General features: G+C 31.2%; 1 protein-coding gene across 3 annotated transcripts in view; it reads left to right on the plus strand.

Annotated features, from left to right (window-relative positions):
• Positions 1 to 23,138, plus strand: part of LOC126851448 (protein sidekick) — a 35,945-nt gene extending 12,807 nt beyond the window's left edge. Inside the window, exons 2-33 of one of the 3 annotated variants that reach the window (XM_050595429.1) lie at positions 6,122 to 6,217; positions 7,504 to 7,683; positions 7,768 to 7,981; positions 8,257 to 8,430; positions 8,584 to 8,792; positions 9,066 to 9,216; positions 9,613 to 9,740; positions 10,304 to 10,417; positions 11,277 to 11,396; positions 11,596 to 11,751; positions 12,105 to 12,231; positions 12,572 to 12,873; positions 13,233 to 13,418; positions 13,545 to 13,850; positions 13,989 to 14,315; positions 14,516 to 14,712; positions 14,891 to 15,100; positions 15,416 to 15,670; positions 15,784 to 16,012; positions 16,142 to 16,444; positions 16,669 to 16,849; positions 17,157 to 17,372; positions 17,461 to 17,657; positions 17,898 to 18,094; positions 18,442 to 18,681; positions 18,878 to 19,075; positions 19,327 to 19,468; positions 19,788 to 20,066; positions 21,609 to 21,766; positions 21,961 to 22,123; positions 22,256 to 22,575; positions 22,657 to 23,138. In XM_050595429.1, coding sequence (XP_050451386.1) covers positions 6,122 to 6,217; positions 7,504 to 7,683; positions 7,768 to 7,981; positions 8,257 to 8,430; positions 8,584 to 8,792; positions 9,066 to 9,216; positions 9,613 to 9,740; positions 10,304 to 10,417; positions 11,277 to 11,396; positions 11,596 to 11,751; positions 12,105 to 12,231; positions 12,572 to 12,873; positions 13,233 to 13,418; positions 13,545 to 13,850; positions 13,989 to 14,315; positions 14,516 to 14,712; positions 14,891 to 15,100; positions 15,416 to 15,670; positions 15,784 to 16,012; positions 16,142 to 16,444; positions 16,669 to 16,849; positions 17,157 to 17,372; positions 17,461 to 17,657; positions 17,898 to 18,094; positions 18,442 to 18,681; positions 18,878 to 19,075; positions 19,327 to 19,468; positions 19,788 to 20,066; positions 21,609 to 21,766; positions 21,961 to 22,123; positions 22,256 to 22,575; positions 22,657 to 22,899 — 6,518 coding nt within the window. In that variant the 3' untranslated portion in view covers positions 22,900 to 23,138. Of the gene's footprint in view, positions 1 to 1,568; positions 1,928 to 6,121; positions 6,218 to 7,503; positions 7,684 to 7,767; positions 7,982 to 8,256; positions 8,431 to 8,583; positions 8,793 to 9,065; positions 9,217 to 9,612; positions 9,741 to 10,303; positions 10,418 to 11,276; positions 11,397 to 11,595; positions 11,752 to 12,104; positions 12,232 to 12,571; positions 12,874 to 13,232; positions 13,419 to 13,544; positions 13,851 to 13,988; positions 14,316 to 14,515; positions 14,713 to 14,890; positions 15,101 to 15,415; positions 15,671 to 15,783; positions 16,013 to 16,141; positions 16,445 to 16,668; positions 16,850 to 17,156; positions 17,373 to 17,460; positions 17,658 to 17,897; positions 18,095 to 18,441; positions 18,682 to 18,877; positions 19,076 to 19,326; positions 19,469 to 19,787; positions 20,067 to 21,608; positions 21,767 to 21,960; positions 22,124 to 22,255; positions 22,576 to 22,656 lie in introns of those variants that run through there. The other 2 variants (XM_050595428.1, XM_050595427.1) reach the window with 2 other exon arrangements.
• The last annotated feature ends 1,129 nt before the right edge of the window (positions 23,139 to 24,267 follow it).

Consider the following 24,267-nt stretch of genomic DNA (forward strand, 5'->3'; position numbering starts at 1 on the left):
TATATATATATATATCGCGCAATTTCGAAATTACTTTGCTAAGTTCGAATTTTACAGAATGATATTTATTTTATGCAAAATGACCACAAGATAAAAATATATTTGAAAATTGGGAAATGAGAAGGAAGTTTCCGGCAAAGTTTTCTTCTTCCTAGGAGAAGCGACACCGAAGAAAAACATCTGCAATGTGACGCGTCCCAGAAGAACTCGAGGTTGACCACCTGCAGACTGCAGTGAGGAGGGAGTTATGCACCCTCTCCCACCCCTCAGCTGCAATATAGCTGAGGCTACGTGCAGTAAGACGCAATGCGCAACATTTTGCGGTGCTTCCGTCCCTTACCAATCGGCTTATCGAATACCCTCGTTCAAATTCAAGCGCGCGATCTGCACTTCCGAAATTATTTTCCCCGATTTTATATAAAACACACAGATTTCTAAACTCTTTCTACGCGTACTTCGTTACACTCTGAAAAATCATTCGCGAAAAATTTCATGCATCAAAATTATCTCTTATTACATAATACTTGACTTATTCTCACATTTCTTATTTTATAATACTTAATTTTTACAATTTTTATTAGAATATTATAAGCTGCTATTTATTTGGGTGTATATACTTACATATTAATTCTTATTTTAATATAAATGATAATTAATTTATAAATTCTAATGCTTTTCCTTTCTTGTTCATCTTTTGCTGTTTCCTTGTAACACTCATACTCACTTACGAAAATATAATTAATTATGATTAGTCATATACGCAATAATCGTGAGATATTTTATACGATATTCCCGATCGCGAAACAATCACACGAAATATGCACTTTATTATATCGTAAGAGAAAGTTACATGAAAAATATACAGTTCGCTCGATTTACACGACGTCAAAATTATGCGTCACTCGTTACAACAATATTATCTCGATTGCTATATGTATAGCATACGTTAATAAAACATGAACCGTAAGATCGAAAAAAAATAAAGAGATGAAGTTGTGATAAAGCAATTGTATAATTAATGATTAATGTATTTTTTAGGAAAATTTAAAACATTGGACGAAATATATTAAATTATAAGCATTGAGAAATAATTATTATTCTAAAAATCGAGGGTCGTAATAAATGATAATTTATAATTTTTTATCTATAAATTTTTTGATTTTTATTTGCAATAATAAATAAATACACACAATACGCGCTTCGACGAAAGTTTATCATCGTAATATAGTTTCGTCACACATATACACACATACAATGTCGCGTGGAAGATAACAAAGCCATAACATATAAACAATAAAACGGAATAGGCCGCCAAGGCCATTCTCGATTTTTCGTAAAATATTTTGCGAAAATTAGACAGTATTCGTATCACCGGACAATCATGTGACCATGGAAGAATTAAATAACGCTGTTAATGATTAAATCTCATTGAAAATCGGCAGAATATTTTTAAAACATATACACATGTGATATAATACATAAAATATTTCGGCAACGTATTATCAATAACATTGTATTGGTGGGGGTATTGCCTTGGTGGGATAACAATAACGCGCTATTGTTTACCTCTCTCGGCATTTGTGCGGTAATCGAACAGAAAGATAGTGATGCGAGACGCTCTGTCGAATTTCTTTGCTAAACTCGATCGCGATTAATATATATTGATATTGACACATAATTCGCTATTATTTTAATTATTTCAATTAACAATTAATTAACTTTTGATATGCGACATGAAATTATATCGCGATAATAATAAAATGCGTATCTCGTGTAATTGTTCCGCGATCGAAAATGTGCAAAGTGTCTCGCGATCGTTACGTATACGATTAATTATAATCAATCATGTTTTCGCGAATAAATGCCACAAGAAAACAAGAAAGAATGAACAAGAGAAGAAAAGGAGATTTAGACAGATCGATATGCGGTAATTTATAAATTATTTATCATTTATATTATGTTTAAAATAGATATTGCTTGTTTTATGATTTTTTAATTTTTTAATTTTATTTAGGCAACAATATCTCCGAGTATTGATTTGACATGCTTTTTTTAAAAAATGGAAATATATTCTAAACTTTCTTCTACGTAAATTTTGTTACATTTTAATTATACGTTCAAAAAACACTCATGAAAAATATCACGTGTCACCAATTGTAATTTAAAAAAATAAATAAAATTAACTAATAATTAAAGATTAAAATATTTGAATAATAAAAATAAATATATATTAAAAAATAATTTAAAAAAATAAAAAGATTAAAATATTTTATTTTTACAATTTTGTTTCTTTTGATGCTTATAATTTATATAATATTTAATTTATAATTCAATATACTCTTTATTTTCAACCATTTAAATTATTTCCAATAAGCATCTATTTCACAAAATTCCACTTTCTCACTAACAATAAACATACCGGCTTCATTCTTCTCTCGCAAGGATATCGTTTATCATACGTGTCCTCCGCAATGCGTTGTCAGCAACCAAATTCTACCAGCTCGGTCGTTTAAAGCTTAAAAGATGAATGGACCGACCCAGAATTCTGGGTTATGAGCGCGAAAGAAGAATTTCTTCATTTACTAGACAACTAAAACCTTTAGTTCGCGATTCGCGTTCATACTCTTCTGTAAACGTGCCACCCCGTTTTACCCTTGATGACAGCTGCGTCGCTTAAAATAGGGGTTTCTTTAGTGGTCGCGACCTGCATGTATGTGTACATATGAACATATGTCCGACGAATCATGCGATGATTGTCACTATAGTGATGCGTTCAAACCCTCGTTTTACAATAATCTGCAGAATGGAACATTTAATTTGAATTTAGATTCTGCTTCTGTTATTCTGCTTCGTTAAATATTCATAAAATATTTAATAGAAAAAATCTCTAATCTAAAAAGTATTCTCTGATTACAAAAGTTTTGTAGCTTTAAAAAGAAAATAAATATTCTTTTTATTATTATACTAATGAAATATTTAAAAAAAATATATATTTTCATAAATAATAATTTCACTGTTCATAAATTATATAATTATATATATATTTTTCTTTTGGTTGACAAAAAGAGAGAATTTGAATCGATTTGAATCTGATATTTGAATGAAAATAAATATTTTGATATCAATTTTGAAATCAATATTTTGATATATTAAAAAAACGAATATAAACAAAGTGAATACTCATAAAACGCAACTTTTTTTTATGAGAAAGTATTTAATGTGTCGTCAACGGAGTAATTATTTTTCGGTTTTTTTGACACTTCCATTTTTTTTTTTCTTTATTTTGGTACCGATGTTATGTATAAAACACACTTACATAGTTTATTCTAAAATTTCATGCTTTTATTTTTTGAGAAAGAGAAAGTTTACTTTTTGTATTCATTTAATGCGATCTTTATATATTGTATATATCGTTATGTATATGATAATATTATATTAAATAGATATATTATATATTTATATTTACATGAAAAAAATATACAAAATAGTGACGTGCCTTGTTTAGATTGTGTTTATATGTATTTGATGATATGATAGTGAAACAACAAAAAGACATAGAGTAGGGGAAATCGGCATGTAGAGAGACGAAAAGATCATTATTATTTAATCAACATCTGTACGTTGAAGAAGGTATATCACATATTGTGTATTAAGAAAATTTGATCTTAACAGTTTTTGAGTGATTTTATCCAGTCCTCTCGTAATAATTAATTTAAAATCTCTTATTCTAAAAGATTATAATAATTTATTTAATAATTAAATTTTAATATTAAAAGAATTTATTGCAAAAGGAAAGATTATTTGACAGGGGTAGGATTATTATTAATTCGAACGCGTGTAGAGAATTAAAAATTTAAAACGAATTAAATTAAATTAAAAACGATAAAATCTAAAACGCTAAGTATTAAATGGCATGATATATATTGCGGTAGCTGCACTTGTTAATACTCGAGGAGTTTACGTTTGCAATAATTAGTCAGCCGTAAATGAGAGTCTCGTTCGTACCGTTTTTCACATTAACACTTCTCTTTCCCACTTAACGAAACCTTAACAAAAAAAAAAAAAAATTACACAACATACATTGCGCGTAAAAATTCCAAGCGTTCTTCGTATTCTAGTTTTAACACGCGACCTTTTATTCCGCTAACCGGAGAACGAGCTTGCCTGCGGCAAACCTAAAATACACAATGGTAATAAACGAGAAGTACATATATAACGTGTGGAGTTTATTGTCGCGACTTAGGTATTCAACAACCTTCTTTACACGCGCATTTCACGCGTGTTCACGTGTATTTTGCTGGTCCCTGTTAGCGTTACGGTATCATCTCGTGGCTCCGCCAGAGATAAGAAGATAACTTATTCGAGAGCTCTTCACTCGCGAGCCGGATACTTGGAGCGATGACGAAATTAAATTAAATACACCTTGGTTTTTTTTCGCGTAATAAACCCACGAGATAGAAATGAACAATCATATTGAAACGCTGAGCGTTCACTTCCTATGAAAAGTTTTATTCTTTTATATTTAACAAATTCCTCACGACCATTGCTTCATTAATACTAACGAGCTGAAGAACGCAAGAAACATGAGAATAATTACACAGGGCGTACTTTAGATAATGTAATGTAATGGATAATAAAATTTTTCTTAACGGATATACCAAAGAGAATAATGTGAAAATATTATATTATAATTACTTATAATTAAGATAAAAAATTTTAATTTATTTTCAGAAAAATTATGCAAACGAATTTTTGAGATTAATCGAAGCTAGTCATTTTTTTTATATGCATGAAATTAAATTCCCACGATAATTTCTGTTAATAAAAAATCATATATTTCGCGGAGAAAAAATTAATTGATTAATTAAAGAAAAAGAATCGTATTAAATGTTGATAAGTCAATGACCGGGATACCACCGTCGCTATATAAACAGAAGTCTATATTTTCGTCGACAGTGCCTATCGAATCGAATCGATATTTATGACGACTCAGGTGCGACACAATCACACGATCGTTCATTCTTAGGATCCGCCAACTAGATATACGGCGTGACTGATTGTACCGCGTATATCCACGCGATTAGAATGCAGACCGTGTGATGGTGTGCATCGGATCGGAATAAATTATCAGTTGAAAGGTAAAGAACGGAAAACTCTGTGCTTCTCTCGTCGCTCGCGATCACTATCGGTTCGTAAATCGTCATTATTTACATATCCAAGAATTTTTTTCTTACAAAGGATATTCGATGTGTAAATTTGTCTTCTAAATTCTTATATTTTAAACAAATTAATTATGATATTGGACATTTGTATTATACATCTGAATGTATTACAAATTTTTTTTATATTGTATATTAATTTTTTTATTATTAATATTATTATTATATTAATAAAAGATAATATATTAATAATATTATATTATAATAAAATAATATGTTAATATTATTATTAATATATTATCTTTATTATATATATATATATATATATATATATATATATTATTATTAATCAGAAATATAGAAGATCTCTCGTTGAAAATATTTTGTATATACATTCGTACATATTATATTTACTTTCTAAAAATTGTTAAATATATATTTTTCTCAAAACTCCACTTTTCGACTTTTCACTCACAATATGTCCTCAATAAAGTCGTGGTTTCACGGGAAACGACGAGAGATTGTGGCACACCGGCGGTGCGCCCGTGTGTCAGGATCATCGGAGCGTGGAACGTCCGGTAAGTGTACAGGAGGAGAGGGTTTTACGTGCATGTGACTCGGCACCTCGGCATCCGCGGCCGTTCGTTCGCATTCCTTCCTCTCGTTCGTCGGGCTTTTTGGAGCACCATAAATTATTATATGTCTCGCGTCCGTCGGTGACTCAGTGTCAGTCAGCTATACGGCATTCACGTGTAATAATACGATCGACCCGAATTTCACATATGTGTAATATGAGAAAAAAATATATTTATATATAATTTATTTATAAAATATAAACTCACATATTATTGATTTATACGAATTTTATGCAATTTTGTCTCAGACTAACTTGTAAAAAATTTTGGTCAACGCAAGATTGACCTGAAAAAAGAATAAATCCCGTAACATCTTTCTGTTCGCAGTACCACTTGAGGAGCCGCGTTTCACTAATCAACCGTCCAGCAGTGGTAATATACTTAGCGAGAATCGCACAAAGTTTCTGCAATGCCAAGCAAGAGGTAAGAGAATCGCAATAACTAACATGAAAACTTTTTCCAATTACACACTTGATCATTTTTTGATGTAAGAATAATAGTTTTTGAAAATTAATTTACTGGTAAATTTTAATAACGATTCTGCAATCTGGAAAATGTCGCATGCTTTTTTACACCAGTTAAAAATTTTGAACTTGTCATTTGTAATTTTTTTCTTGCAAAACAAGTTGCTATTTTATTTCTATACTTCTATTAAAAAAATGAAATTTGAAAATACTGCAAATTCAAGTTTTGTTTTCTTTTAATAAAAATATATAATTTCAAAAAAATAACGAAGTGATATTATTGATATTCCGTTTAATATCAACATTTGCTAATTCTCATCATTGTTGATGATTTGAATTTGTTCAATCTATCATTATCAATTAATATAAATTATCAACAAATACTTGAAAATCTCGTTAATTAAAAATAAAAGAAAGAGTGATATAAGAACCATAATAGCAATGAGAGGATAATGTTCGCCGCGTATGGCGTTCCATTGTCCTGCAGAAATATTAGGTAACGGGCGGATGAGACGGTGACCAGATGAAGCCTCACCGATGCTTAGCACATTGTAATTCGATCGTATGACCTTGCACTAATGGTATTAGATAGCTCGTGGTCTAACATCGTCGTCCATGACTTTGCGAACAAGAATCATATTGAATCATTCATGAATTTTTTATGTTAAATCATTCTTCGCGATATTACAAGAAATCACATTTTCGGATAACTATTATTTTATTAATATTTATTATTTATTAATATTACTAATATTATCGTTTAGTTCAAATTTAGATTATAATCAGAAATTCAAATTTGCATAAAGGATCGGGAAATAAGCGTAAGATAATAATTCTAATTAACATATTTATTTTTTTTTTAACAGTAGGTTCTTTGAATTGTATAAAATATATAAAATAGTAATATTAATAAATAAAAATAATATTATTTAATATTACTTTTTTTAATAAAATTTTAAAAAAAATAAAATAATGATATTAATAAATAAAAGTAATATTACTTAATATAATATTAGTTTTATTTATTAATATTACTATTTTATATATTTTATACAGTTCAAAGAACCTACTATTAAAAAAATGCATTTATTAGTTAGAAAGAAATATCTTACACTTACTTTTCAATATTTTTTACGCAAATTTGAATTTCAGATTATAATCTAAACTTGAACTAAACAATTTTGAAAAAGAAAAATTATTTTGCTTGACTTGCAATAAGTAAATTTTATATCACCATTTCCATAGGCAATCCTCAACCAAAGTACAAATGGTTCAAAGACGGTGTGCCCCTCAGCAATGAGCTTACCTCCGGGCCTTATTTCCGTATACAAAGTACGCGACGAGAGGATGCCGGAGTGTATCACTGCGTTGCGACCAACGACGTGGGGTCCATATTCAGCGATCGTCTCGCCTTCGCTGTAGCTTGTGAGTATCTCATCGAATCGTACAGATCTTCATCAGGCTGTATTAGGCGCATATTACGGATCGACGAGTTTAATCTGTCCTTAGATATGGGAATGTTCGATGATCTCACGGAGAAAGTGGTGACCGTCGAGTCGGGTAGTGCTGCAATTCTGGAGCTACCCCCGATTGAGAGTCATCCTACTCCGGAGGTAACGTGGTTCTCCTCGGACGGGACTCCTTTGTACGGTATAAAGTACGCAAAGACTCATCACACGCTACTAATACTAAACGCTTCGGAAAGCGACGAAGGTTCTTATAGGTTTGTATAATTTATACAGTCAATAATGTCTCATTTTATTTATTTTTTAATACATAGGATTGCTTGTTCCCGAATTTCGAAATTATAAAGAATCCTGAATAAAAGAGAACAATCTTTTTTCAATTTTAAAATTTCAAAATTTTGCAAATCAAATAAATAAAGATTTCACTTTGTGGTCTGCAATTGCAAAAAAATTCGAGATTAAGAGTTAAGAAAATTTCAATGAACTTTGACAAGTTTAAGCTTATGTCTTTCTGGCGATTTATTGTTCACAGAGCAAAAGCTATCAACACCCAATTGGGCAAAGAGGAGAATAGCCCGTTTTTCAAGTTGCAAGTTACCGGCGATCCATATGCGGAAGTGGCCCCTACCATAATCGTCAAGCCGCAGGACACGCAGATAATCAAAGATCAAGATGTTACGTACATAAATTGCATCGCGAATGCCAGGTAATCGAAAACTTTTCTGATTTTTTTTTTATTATTATTATTATTCTACGTACTACGATTATTTTTCTTTTTGAATTTTCTTGTTTGTTTGAACAATGTTTGATATTTGTCGCAACTCGGGAAGATTTGAAACGACAAAATTATATCTTTCAGATCACTTCATGAGTTACGGACCTTATGGATGAAGGACGGTATTCCGATCGAGAACTCTAGGATATCGTATAGCTTTAACGATTCGTGGAATAGAACACTCGCATTGATCTCAGCCAATATAACTTACACGGGGATTTATTCTTGCCATGTGGATTTAAGGAGCGGTGGTTATCCGACTGTAAATGCGAGTGCCAAGGTTGTCGTATATGGTAAGTACAATCAAGTGCAAATAAGTACGTGATAAATGTATAAATAATTGATGAATTAACAAAATAAATTACGCGGTTATCTTAAAAAAAGAATAATATAATACTACGCTAGCAATCATTCATAATTATAATATACAGTTAGAAATTATTAAATTTTTTAGGATTTAATAAGGATAATAAGAATAATAATTTATACAGAGTTACGAATTAAAGTGTTTTAACAAACACACCAATTTCAATTTTTTTCATGAAATTTGTACTATATTTTTCTAGAAAAACCAACATTTATAACGGAATTAAAGAGAGAGACCCTAAGCGATTACGGATCTACGGTAACGTTACCGTGCGACGCTAACGGCGTACCGCCTCCTGTAATCAGTTGGTTCCGTAATGCTGAGCCCGTAGATCATTTACTGGGAACCAGGTATGCCTTGGCAAATATTTGACTTTGCGATTCGAGAAAAAAGACAGAAAGTTATATATTTTAACTCATAGTTCCGTAAAAATTTTTTTGTAAATTTGAAATAGCTGTTTTTTACGTAAAAGATATATTTTTTATTTATGTAATTTGGTAATATTTTAATAAATTTTTTATTGCAAATTAAAATATAATAAAAGAGTTACGTATATTAAATTACTACGTGATGTTAAAAGAGTTACATATTAAAATTAGTATTTTAATATGTAAATTAAAAAGAGATTAAAATATTTAGATAGAATATTTTAAATTTTAAATGTTTGAACTTGTTTTTTCAAAGGCGAAAGTCATTCGAATAACAATGGTATATAATTATACGCTTTTGTCGCGCGCGTTTTATAGATATATAATGGAGGAAGATGGCTCATTGACAATCAAAAAATTGACTATGGACGATTCTGGAATGTTTCAATGTCTCGCATCCAACGATGCCGGCGAATCATCCAGTTATACATGGCTGAAGGCGAAAAGTGAGTATTTATCTAGAATTTGCTGTACTGCGATATTTTAACAACAATAAAATTACTTAGTCCATACACACAAAGTGTTCGTGAAACATGCGATTAAATCATTCTGACATTTTTTTCACTAATGAGAAAATTTGATAGTCTTACAAAAGTCAAAAGGCTGCTCTATAAACTCTTTTTTTATTATTAGTAAACTACCACAAGACTTGTGTAAACAATACATTATACAATTTTCTAAAGAAGAGAAGAGTGACTATCATAAGTAATGCAAATAAATAAAGCAAATATACAATTTGTGATTTTAAATGTAAGATACATTATTAAAGGTGTGATACTTGTCTTTTTATGTGTTCATCAACATATAAATTATACATAAGTAATTTATTAAGAGAAATTGTTTAGCTATTTAAAAGTGTGATATAAAGACATTATCTATAAATATTTGAATAAATAAATATAATGCAACACATTATTGAATAGAGATGTCTGAGTGACGTTTTTTACGAACACTTCGAGGTAGTAATGTCGCATTAATACATATGACATATTTTTTGTATGCGACACAGAAGAAGAATTAGGAAGCGGATTGAAAAACAGAGTTGCCCGCTGGGCGGCTGGCTACAATGTAGTCAGAATTCGCCAGTCTGACCACCGTTTTATGTTCTCTCATTATCCAGACAGTAAGAATATTACTGCGAAATTTCCTCACGTTTCTTTTCCATTATTATTCTCGGCACATGCTTGTGAAGATTGCGTATAAATTTCACTTTTCACGATTTTTTGCTTTTTCTAGTAATAAATGTTTTCATAAGACAAACGCACCATGTCGGATATATTAATGTTGTTAGATTTTAGATGATTTATTATTATTCTGATTGTATAGAGTTTTAGTGAAAGACATTAAAAAATCAATAGCTGTTTTCATTTTACGTGATTAGTAATTTAGTGATTTTAATTAGTTTAGTGTTTCTCTTTTTAAATTATGCAATGAATGACGTATGAAATATTTTTGAAAACTTATCACATAGAATCAATGGCTCATTGTTTTTTTGATATAATTATAAAGGATTCTTGGCACGCATTGCGGAATTGCAAGTAACACCAACACGCACGTCTTGTTCTTCCCAAATATGTTATAGATTAGAAATATATATATTTCCAATAAGACTTATTTTGAATTATGGATGTTTCACGATAAGTATTATATTAAGCATTCAGCGAGTATTTTATACGGCATTTATCATGAATCAGCCTGCATTTCGTTAGCCATTAGTTTGCGTAGTTTTGTTACTGAATATGTGTTTGTGTTTTGCTTTAAAAAATAAGCTTGTTTTTGTAAATGAATATAAAAAAATAGAGAAAGAATAAATTACGGAAGGGTTAAATATATATATATATATATATATATATATATATATATATATATATATATATATATATATAGCAAGCGATGATTGTTCACCTTTTTTTCATTTGCACGTTGCGAGAAAACATTGAAAATTGATTTGATATCAATGATGAAATTTCTATAATTTACAGCATCTGGACCGATTATGGAAAAAGGTCCACAGAATTTAACAGTGTTGGATGGCAAAGATGCGACTTTGACTTGTTACGCGGTAGCGGCGCCTAAACCAAACACTACCTGGTACTATAATGGTAAATAAAACAAAAAATTTAATTATATTAATTACTATGTTGTGTTAATTTATACATTATTTTAGTTTGATATAAAATTATAATTTTATTATTAAAAAAATATTTATTCTTTGTAAAATTAAAATAAATGAGATTCTTATTCGTACTATTGCAAGAAGCATTTCTTTACATGATAAATTGCAAAACCTAATTGCAACAGATACAATACCTGTGGAGATTGCCGGGAGAGTACAAGTCTTGGACAATGGTGATCTTTTAATCGCAGCGGTAAAGCCATACGATGCGGGAAAATATACTTGTATTCGAGCGAATGAAGCCGGCTCTGTCAACGGATCGGCATATTTGACCGTTATGGGTAATTATTCAAATAATTTTGAGGCAGAATATAAATAAGACAAACAGAAATCATTTTACTTATTTATTCCATTATATTTATTCCATAAATAAAATATTTTTCTATGATTGGAAACAATTTATTTAAAAAGCCAGAATTATATATATATATATGTAAATATGTTATATATATACATGTGTACTATGTTATCAAATTTTTTAATAATAAATTTTTAAGTATTCATATAAAGAAAGTTTTCCTATGTAAAAATTCTTTTAAAATAAAAATTGATTCTCTTGTGTTTGACCTTCAATTATAATTGTTTATCGTGTGTATACGTATTTATTATATATAACTTTCCCTCTCTGTTACAGTTCGGACGCAAATTATCCAACCACCTGTTGATATATCCGTGCTTCTCGGACACATCGCCGAATTACAGTGTAAAATCTCGAACGATCCTAGCGTCGTATATGATATGGCATGGTTTCATAACGGACAGTATGTATATAAAGAGGAATATTATATATTTTTACAATATTAATATTTTAATATGATTTACAATATAAGTTTGAAATTTTTTATATCAGAAGAAATCTTTCATATACGTTATTTTTTCATAAAATTTAAAACTGTGATCGGAATTTTTTATTTTTTAAAGCATGGAATTGAAATCTGATAAATTCACATTTTTTTCTCATAAAAGTTTCATAGATTTAATTGTCACTATTGATTTATTATCGAAGTATATTAGCAAAACTGTTTAAATTACATAAAGATGAGATTTTATATAATTCTTTCAACATATGAAAATCTCAAAATGATATATTTGTGATTACAGAGTAATAAACACGCAAGCGAGTCAGAGAGTGAAAATGCGACCGGATGGGACTCTTGAGATTGTCGCTGTTCGAGCTTCCGATGTGGGGGACTACACGTGTTCCGTAGTATCGCCAGGTGGAAACGAGACACGATCCGCTCGTCTGAGTGTGATCGAATTGCCATTCGCGCCGATCAACGTCGTAGCTACTCGAGTAGAGCGGATCTCACCGCGCACGATTAACGTTACATGGGTACCCGGTTTCGACGGTAACAGCCCCACGAAAAAATTCATAGTTCAGAAACTAGAAGTATCCGATTTAGGTGAGTGTGATCCGGGTTTTTTTGGACACGCAAATGTTATGTTAACGGATATATTTATAATATATAATATATAAATTTAAAGAATATATTTATAATATATATTTTGCGTAGACAGACACATATAATTGTAAAAAAAATTGCAATTAAATAAGTATTTAAAAAATACATATCTTATAAATTTACGATAGAATAAATATAATAGAAAAGAATAGAAAATAACAGGATATAAATATAAATTAATTGACACATTACATTTATTTTTATATATTTATTTGTTTATATTTTATTATTTATAATGAGATATAATTATCTATAATGAAATATTTTATAATATTATTTATAAATTTATTTATAAATAGGACCTATAACTAGTCCATTATTAAACTGGGTTACCGAACGTGACAACGTGTCGGCGACAAGCCGATGGGTATTGTTGAATAATTTGAAAGCCGCGGCTGCTTATCAATTTCGTATCAGTGCTGAAAATAGCGTAGGCGAAGGTCCATCGTCGGCACCTAGCAATATCGTGGTCCTACCCCAAGAACGTAAGTTATTAGAATGATTCAATAAGAAACAGTAATATAATATCTACTCTATTTTTGTTATGAAATAAAACTATGAACCAATTTCTAATACATATATTGATTTAATTTAATTGTTTTGATCATCAGCGCCTAGCGGTCCACCGATTGGCTTTGCCGGTTCGGCACGTTCCTCGTCGGAAATAATAACTCAATGGCAGCCTCCGCTGGATGAATACCGAAATGGTCATATTTTAGGATATATATTGAGGTACAAGTTGCACGGATACAATGACAGTCCGTGGACGATACAGAATATCACCAACGAAGCGCAACGAAATTATCTCATTACTGATCTGATCACGTGGAAGGATTACGAGGTACAAATAGCAGCTTATAACGACATGGGTGTGGGCGTATACACCAAAGGCTTGCAGATTAAAACCAAGGAAGGAGGTGATTAATCGATATTTAAAGCATTGTTTATAATAATATGATTTCAAAGTATAATAATATGATTTTATAAGTATAAAAACTAATTAACATATAATTCTGAAATATTACATTTGTTACATTATTACAATATGTATACAGTTCCGGAAGCACCGCCCACGAACGTAAAAGCGGAAGCGGTTAATTCAACGGCGGTAAAAGTTTGGTGGAAGCCACCGAATCCGCAAAAAATCAATGGAATAAATCAGGGATATAAATTACAAGCTTGGTCCGGTGGCAATTTTACGGAAGCAACTGAGTATAAGTCGATGACCGTACCACCCAGCTTATTTGATCCGCTCGCCGAACAAAGTACTATTATGACGGGTTTAAGGAAGTACACCTTATACAATATTACAGTGCTTTGCTTCACCGATCCAGGTGATGGCGAAAGAAGTTCGCCTGTCGAAATACGCACTTGCGAAGATGGTACATTTAATTCACAATATAACTAAATTACTTAATTACTAATTATTTGATTTACGTATTAAATCAAAATTTAAAAATAATTTTAATTTGTAAAATATTTTTTTTATCTTTGATTTCTTTTTATACAATAAAGAAAAAGATTCTTGATATTATATGTATGCGATTATTGATTGTTTTTAAATATTTTTTATGTGTTATAGTACCTGAAGAAGTGGAAAATTTACAATTTGAAGACATCAGCGATCGCGCGCTGACAGTTAAATGGAGTTCTCCTAAAGAGACTAATGGCATATTGACACACTATCAACTGAAATATATGATTAAAGAAATTCCGGATTCTCTGCGCGTCGAAAACTTTACGGCCGATGTGTTGTCGACAAGAGTAAAACATTTACAGGTAGCCATCGATTCCAAGCAATATAAAATTAATCTAAATTTAAAAAGACTTTTTAAAAATTATAAAATAATAAAGAAATTTAGAGGATGGTCTAAAAATGACAATAAATTATAAAAAATATGAAATAGGCAGAAGAGAAATATATAACTTATTTATCACTTATTATTGTTTCTTTTAGGCATTAACCCATTACAAATTTGAGGTCACTGCTTGGACGTCGATTGGACCAGGAAAATCGAAAGTAGCAACCATACAATCGGGCGTAGAACCGGTGCTACCAGAACCTCCCACAAAACTAGCATTATCCAATATAGATGCATTCTCCGTTGTGTTACAATTCACACCGGGATTTGATGGCAATTCGTCCATTACAAAATGGACAGTACAGGTTGGTCGATTATTAACTCTTACTTTGGAAATGTCAAGGAAAATTATTATTTGTCACATCTTTTTGCTTCCTTGAAAATTAAAAATTTGATGTTAATTACAAAATTTAAAAAAGATTTAATTTAAATCTAATGGTGACGTTATTTATTTGCTTAATATCTGAAAAATGCTCCATTTTTTATAACGCTAGTTTTATAAGATCTGTTTTTCCCTATGGTACGATCAGACAGGAAGATTCAATGTGATAGAGTTATGCGATTGATAAAAGACAAAAGATAAATTAATTAAAAAATTATATACATAATTTTTCTTGAAGGCACAAACGGCACGAAATTCGACGTGGTACAATATTTACGAGGTGTCTGATCCTGACGCTAGTACGATCACCGTCAACGGTTTGATCCCCTTCATGCAATACAAGCTTCGTTTAATCGCGAATAATGTCGTCGGTGCATCGCAGCCTTCCGAATCGACTAAAGAATTTCAAACGATTCAAGCATCACCCTCTCATCCTCCGAAGAACGTTACGGTCCGCGCGATGAATGCTACCGAATTACGCGTCAGATGGATCGTGAGTATTCATTATATACGATATTGTAACTTGCATTAATTATTATTACTGAAAGGATATTAAGATATAAATATAAGAATCATATAATACAATACATATAATTTTTTGCGCAGCCGTTGCAGCAAATAGAATGGAACGGAAATCCACGCGGGTACAACATTACGTACACTGAAGTACGCTCAAACATCTCGAAGAGTGTCACTATCGAAGATTCTACCGCAAACTCATATGTTCTGGAAAATATGGAGGAATACGCCGATTATGAGATAATGATGCAAGCGTTCAACGACGTCGGTTCTTCAGCGGCGAGTCCAAAGGCCATCGAACGAACTCGCGAATCAGGTAAGACTGTCATGATTATTTTATTTATTGTAAAAAAAATTTTAATTTGCGAAAAAAGTGACTCTAAATCAATTTTAAACTTTTTTTCTCATAAAATTCGAAGATATATAATACCAACATATCTTTTAGTTCCTTCTCTGGGGCCAATTAACGTAGAGGCAAACGCGACGTCATCTACAACCATCCTAGTGCGATGGGGCGACGTTCCTGTAGAACACCAAAACGGACAGATCGATGGCTTTAAAGTCTACTATGGCGCAAATTCCAGATCGTCCTTCCAATATAAGAATATTCCCAGCAACACTACCTTTACGACTACTCTAACGGAGCTCCGCAAGTTTGTGCAATATCATGTGCAAGTTTTAGCTTATACGAGACTCGGCGACGGAGCGCTGAGCACCCCACCCGTGAGAGTTCAGACTTTTGATGACAGTAAGATTGATTTTTTATTGCAGTTAAATTCTCATTATCAAACATAATCGGAATAATTGTAACGCAAAATGTGACACTTGATTGTGTTTTTTGTGGTATAATTATTATAATATATATGTAGCAAAAAATTATTCTTTTAAGCAAAGGAAATAAAACTAATAAGAACGGTTATAATAATTTCTATAATAATCGCATAATATTAATCATGTTCTGTTTTATATTAGCTCCTGGTCCACCATCTAATGTATCGTTTCCTGACGTGAGCTTTACCACAGCGCGCATTATCTGGGATATGCCAGAAGATCCTAATGGAGAGATTCTCGCGTATAAAGTCATGTTTCATTTAAATAATAGTCAAGATCATCAATTTTCCAAAGAATTCCCGGCGTCTGACAGAACGTTTAGGTGCGAAGAATTTTTTTCTATTTACCTAGATTCACAATTATGGAGAAAATTGTAGACTCAATCATATTACATACAAAAAAAAAAATTATTCATATATTTCTATTTTCAATTTATATTTTAGAAATAATGAGACTTTAGAAAATTCTAGAATTTTTCAAAGCTAAATTTATTTACAATTTACATATAGATTTTCTTGCATATTTTAATATCATATAAGTGCTATTATTTTAATATTAAAAGTATCGATTAAACGAGAATGTATAGACGATTTTCGAGTTTAATATTGCGATTTTATTGCTTGCTGCAGAGCCACCAATCTTGAACCCGAGAAATATTACATGTTTTCTGTGACGGCGCAAACGAGATTGGGTTGGGGTAAAACAGCTTACGCAATTGTATTCACCACAAACAACAGAGAACGTCCGCAGGCGCCATCGATGCCGCAAGTGAGTAAGTCGCAGATCCAGAGTCGCCAGATAACGTTTAGCTGGACACCAGGCAGAGACGGTTTTGCACCATTAAGGTACAAATATCTTTCGCAGGCGCCAATTTGGCGAATGTTAAAAAAATTACATGTTAATCTCTCGCTCTCTTTCTTTTTACCCCAACAGATATTATACGGTGCAACAGTCGGAGAATTCCGGACCGTTCCAAACTATACCCGAAAGAGTGGAGCCGACTCTGACTTCTTACACTGCTAACAATTTGAAACCTTACACGCGTTATCAATTTCGTATTCAGGCTACCAACGATATAGGTCCTTCGGAATGGAGTACCGAGTCTACTCAAGTGCAAACTCTACCTGCAGGTGCGTATCGAATGGCAATACAAGATATTGGCTTAGTTTACAAAATATGCGGTGTAATATTTTTTTGATATGCAAAAGAAATATGTATCAAGCTTGTAGCTGTGTTTACATAAAAATTGTTTATTTGATATATTATTTAGAAATATAAAAATTCAACAAAATTTTTGGAGAAAATGATAAAACAATTAATTTTGGTTTTTAAAATATTATAATAAATAATCCATATTATCATTTATTTAGCACCATCCAAAGGTGTCACTGGTCTGAAAGTTGTACCGATAACAACGTCCAGCGTCGAAGTTCATTGGAATATGATTGACGAGATATATTGGAGTGGGGATTACGAAACGGGTGGTTATCGTGTCGTCTATCAACCGGTATCAGATTTTCCGACACCGCTTCAAGTGACGCCAAAGGAAGAGATTCTGGGAATTAATGTAATATATTTTTATTAAATACATAATTAGAAATTAACATAATTAACAAATATTATATGTACAGAGAGAGGATAGTTGTAGTCTGTTAAATTTTACAATTTAAAATTAAACTTAAAAAACTTGAAATTTTCAAATAATTTGCAGTAATGAAATAACGCACAAAATCATTCACTTTTAACAATAGATTTACTCAAATTTTCGTTTGTTAAAATATTGTGTTTTACATATCATGTTTTACTATCTGAGATTAATATAAAATATAACATATATATATTGGTAGCATAAATTGCGCATAGCATGGCACTTTTCAAAACAAATGATTAACTCATTTTTACATTTTGTTTTAGGAAACTAAAATGGTTTTAAGCGATTTATCGGAGGACCGATATTACGAGATTATAGTGCTGCCGTTTAACTCCGAAGGTGAGGGCCCACCGAGTCCACCGGTCACTGTATATGTAGGAGAAGCAGTTCCTACAGGAGAGCCCCAAAATTTGATAGCCGAACCCATCTCCTCCACCGAAGTCCATTTACGTTGGAAGCCTCCTCAAGCTAATATGCAAAATGGCGATTTATTAGGATACAAAGTAATTATTTATCTCACATCTAGTTATATTAACAATAGATTATGATCACGTATATTGACATATTTTTTATTATTTTATAAATTTATAAAAATTTGTCTTTGTACATTTAGATTAATTGTTGATAAATTTTTATTTCATTATTTTGTAAGTTTTTTATGAGTGTTAATTGTAAGTAACACTTCCACTTTTATTGCAGATTTTTTATTTAGTAACTGACTCGCCTCAAAATTTTGAAAAGAAACAGGAAGAAGAGATAGAAGTTGTCCTGGCGTCCTGTTTGGCGCACAGTTTAGTTTTCCTCGACAAGTATACAGAGTATCGCATACAAGTCTTGGCGTTTAATCCGGCCGGAGATGGCCCACGATCTTCACCAATCACTGTTAGGACGAAACAGGTAAATTTCTATAGATATTGAATTATTTCATGAATATTATTAATGTTTTAAACTAAAACAGATATTTAAAGAATGGAAACAGATATGTAAATTATGCATTCTCTTTCTCTTTCTTTCTCTCTCTCTCTCTCTCTCTGAAACAATAGTCATTTATATAATAGCTATGTAAAATATATAATTTCAAACTTTGTGGTTTTGTTCTAACATTTTATGTATTATAAATGCACATTGTATGCAATATGTAAATGCAGGACATACCGGGACCGCCGTACAATTTGCAATTCACTGAAATTACCATGACCAGTTTGCGCGTCTCTTGGGAGCCACCGAAATTACGCAATGGCGAGATAATCGGTTACATCGTCACTTATGAAACAGCGGAACAAAACGATCGTAAGACAATTTAATATCTCGATGAAGTTGAAATTGAGTTGTATTTCGTGTAAAAATTTTATTTTATTTTTCTAATAGATTCTTTCTCGCAAATCATTATCTTTATTATTATCTTATCATTATCTCTATCATTAACTTTTCAATTATATTATAAGTTACGGCACATTTTGTATTTGTATGAATATTATTGTATATAAATGGACACCAAATGTGCTATAATATTATTTGAAGAAAATTTCATACACGAAATACAGTGATATTACGGTACATTTATCTTATCTCTATTCTCTCATTAACCGATCGATATGTTCTATTCAAGGTTTTAGCAAACAAGTAAAGCAAAAAGTGACAGAGACGAGTCTCCTCATTCAACCATTAGAAGAGGAGGTGACGTACACTTTTATGGTTCGCGCGCAGACGATCGACTTTGGACCACCGATATCCGGTAATGTTACGACTGGTCCGCAAGAGGGTTCGCCAATGGCACCTAGTAAGCTCGGCGTGACCAGGACCGTCTCTAGCGTGGAACTACAATGGACTAACGGTGCTTCCGGCAAAGGTCCTATACTCGGTTACTATATCGAGACTCGTCGTAAAGGCAAGTATAAATTATGCTGTCATATTTTGTTATATTACTTGTAACAATGGAGAAGACCGGTCAAAATTAAAAGTTTATCATTTTCTACTATTGTTTATCGAAATTGCAAGAAAATTATAAATAAACTGCCTAATCTCTTTTATTATAACTAATTTACAAAATGAATTTTGCAATATATCATATCCTTGTGGAAGAAAGATATAATATATTCAAAAAATTCTTATCAAGGTTGCAATTTTTTGAAGAAACAGGGGAATATATACAATTGTAAAGTAATTTATAGAATAAATTTTTTGCTCAAAGTTATTGTATAACTTCTCATATATTCGCGTTGAATCAATTATCAGTTCTGCTAACACTAATACCGTCTTTTTTATAAATGTGTAGCGATGGAAGAATGGCAGCATTGTAAGTGTCAACGCACGTAATTATGCTGAGCGTCAATCATTGCATTAGATGGTTTTTGATACCGTGGTCCTTATTAGCGTAACGATATTGCTTTTTGAACAATAATCCGTTATATATTATTATATACGTGTCGTATGGTCGTTTGCAACAATTTGCATGATAATGTCAAAGCATGACATCGCCAGAAATCCCATTTTAGACATTCATGCGAGTTTTTATTGGATATTAACTTCGTGTAGTGCTGTAACACCGTCTTAAGAAAGAAACGATCTAATGATTGATCGTTATTCTAGCGTGATGACGATTTATTGTATTAGCCGATATTGATTGATAGTGTTGCAGTTTTCATTATTTAGCCCCTGCAACTAATCTCACGTTTTTGCAAACACTTTGCGTGCAATATACTCAAGATATTTCATATAGTTAAGATATAGATCGATACTATTGTATTTCTTGTTAAAAAAATAAGCATTTCTTTCTTGAACAAAATTTCCGGAAATGCATATATTTCTCATTTTTTAATACGCCAATACAGTGTATTTGCTATTTTTTGATGCTTTATGTAAATAATTCTTCCCTAAGAATTAAGAAACAACAAATGCACTAGATGTGTAATAGATACATAATGCACTCAAAGTGTTAAATTAGTTTCTATCAAAATAATACAAATCTCCTCCAAATCATTTGATAAAAGGAATATATTTCATTCTTACTGCGTTATTTGTTAGTGATATATTTTTTGATCAAGTTGAAATCAATTTTTTCCTAAAAATAATACCAAGACAATTCTTTTTTCAAGTAATTAATTTGGAAAGAGAAAATAAAAATAATAAAATTATACTTTTCGGCCAGTTTAATTAGTTTAAAATAACATATTGGAGATGTATTTAAATAGATTAATATATATTCTAAAAAAAGTTAAATAGATATACAATATTTTATATTTTTGTTTAGATAAAATTAAAAAAAAAAATCGATCAAAAAATATCTGCTATTGAAAAATGTAAAAATGAGACGTATAGAGAGACTTGTGATTATATACAATGTGATATTTCTAAACAAAAAAACTTTTTGCCGCTCTTCCTTAAGGACTTAATTTAAAGATTATAACGCAATTTATATATGTAATTGTAGATGATTCGCGCTGGCAAACAATAATTCGTAGTAGCAATGGACCGCTGACGGAATATACTGTATCCTATCAAAACTTGTTGCCATCTACATCTTACTTGTTCAGAGTGATATCATATAATCGTTATGGAATCAGTTATCCAGCGTATTCCACCGAAACGGTAAGTCTAATTAAATAAAGAAATAATTGTAAATTCAATATTATTTAAAAAAAAAATATAATTTGCATATATATCTAGCCATTTGAATATTAAGTTTATTTATTATTTGGATATTTATTTTTGCGCACATTATATTTATTTATTTGTGAAAAAAAACAATATACTAACTATATTTTACTAATGCTTCTTGACAGATTTTGACGCCCTCGAAATTGTACCTGGAATATGCATATCTACAACATAGACCATTTTACAGAGAGACTTGGTTCATGGTTACTTTGGCAGCTACGTCAATTATAATTATCATTATGGTCATAGCAGTGTTGTGTGTAAAGAGTAAAAGTTACAAATATAAACGTAAGTTGAATTTAACACACCTGTTGTACATATCAAGCGTTTCTCAATTATGAAAAATTAAGAATAGCTTACATACTTCTATATCTATTAATGTATAACTTTAGAGGAATTATAATACACTAATGATTACAGAAGAGGCGCAAAAGACTCTTGAGGAGTCAATGGCAATGGATGCGGAGGATAGGCAAGAATCAGATCTGGTATTGTACAGATCGCGTCAAGGGGGAGGCGCCATTAACGTGGCGAGCGGCACTCTAGGTAAAAGGAACACTTTAGCTCGAAAGGCTATGCATCCTCCGCCACCGGCGATGTTGGGTAAATCGCCTCCTAGACCATCCCCCGCATCGGTCGCTTATCACAGTGACGAGGAAAGTCTCAAAGGATACGATGAGAATCCTGATGACAGTAGTGTTACGGAGAAACCCTCTGAAATCAGTTCTACTGATTCTCAGGTAATACCTTCGTAGAAAAAGAAACAATCGTATTATTTCTAAATTGTAAACGATCTAAATTGTGTTTTTTGCTCATCGTAGGGTTCTGAGAGCGAGAACGAGAGTGTGCAATCTGATCCGCATTCCTTCGTGAATCACTACGCGAATGTGAACGACTCGTTGAGGCAATCATGGAAGCGACAGAAACCCGTCCGGAATTATTCGTCGTACACAGACTCTGAGCCGGAAGGCAGCGCGGTCGTCAGTCTGAATGGTGGTCAGATCATCATGAATAATATGGCGAGATCGAGGGCACCATTGCCAGGTTTTTCGTCGTTCGTGTAATTAAACTACTACTATTGAAATAGGAAGACTTCTCTTATTAATACGGTATCAAAATTATCTCACATTTCACAAGCGAAGTCTTTTTTTATATTATATATATAGAGCGAAAGACTTACGTCGAAAACACTTGTTTCATACACAACGTGCTGACGACATAGAATTATAGCAAACTTATAATGAATTATAGAAAGCTTGAGGCATCTTCGTATTGTGATATATATATATATATATATATATATATATATATATATATATATACTTTTTATTTATAATTTTCGATAAGACATTTTGTGCATTTAATAGATACTTTTCTATTTTCTCGGATTAGTTTAAAAGTAGCATATATACAGATCTCGTATGGACATATTGTATAATTTTTGCACCTGTGGAGCAGAATATAAATCTAGAATTTTTTTAACGAAAATCTGCAAATATCTAGAAATTATCTATTAAATGGATAATATAGACAAATTCAGTTAGAATTCACAAATTGTTCATACGGGACGTATCAAAAGAGATGACAGCAATTATATATATATATATATATATATATATATATATATATATATATATCGCCAGAGAAATTTGACGAAAGGATCTCTTCTTATGTTTTATAGCTTATAAAATTCATTTAAAATTTTACAAGATTCTACATGATATAAAATACTTCTAAACTTATAATTCCAAATAATTTTGGACTCATTCCATTCTGCTTCTCAGGTACACAATAGGTACACGATTACACTTATAATTTAGTTATAAGTCTTATGTTCTTCTGATACTATGTTTGAAAGTATTCATTGCAGATGTACGTGATTCGCGGAAGATGATTGCATTATCACATTGCATTATTACATTGCATTTTCAGAAGAAATTCATCAACCTAATGTTCCCAATGTTCGGGCCTGTCATATCAATTTATTAAAAATTAGAATAGAAGGCCGCAGGTTTTGGGACATCCTGTATAAATTCACTCTTATGCTGATGTACTTGCACTATGTCAGACACGTGTAAATATGTTGTATATTTTCTTCATTGCAAAAGTATAGATTTTGTATGATGCTGCTGACCAGTGGATAATATATCAACTGCATTCGCGTTTTGTGATATATAATAAAAGCTCCATATTTGGGATTTGTATTCTCCCGCGAATACAAAGAACGCGATGATTAGAAAAGCCTATAAAAACATTAAATATAAAAACACACACGTACACACATATAAAGGAAAAAAAATAGATATGAACAAAAGATGTTTTAAATTATCTATATGTTTTTTATTTATATATTTTATATTAATAAGAATTTTAATGGAGTTTTAGTTCTCAGACTTATTTAGAAAAGAACTATTAAAAATCGTTTCTCTCTA

This window comes from Cataglyphis hispanica, chromosome 8, assembly GCF_021464435.1.
Source record: "Cataglyphis hispanica isolate Lineage 1 chromosome 8, ULB_Chis1_1.0, whole genome shotgun sequence".
NCBI classification, from domain to species: domain Eukaryota; kingdom Metazoa; phylum Arthropoda; class Insecta; order Hymenoptera; family Formicidae; genus Cataglyphis; species Cataglyphis hispanica.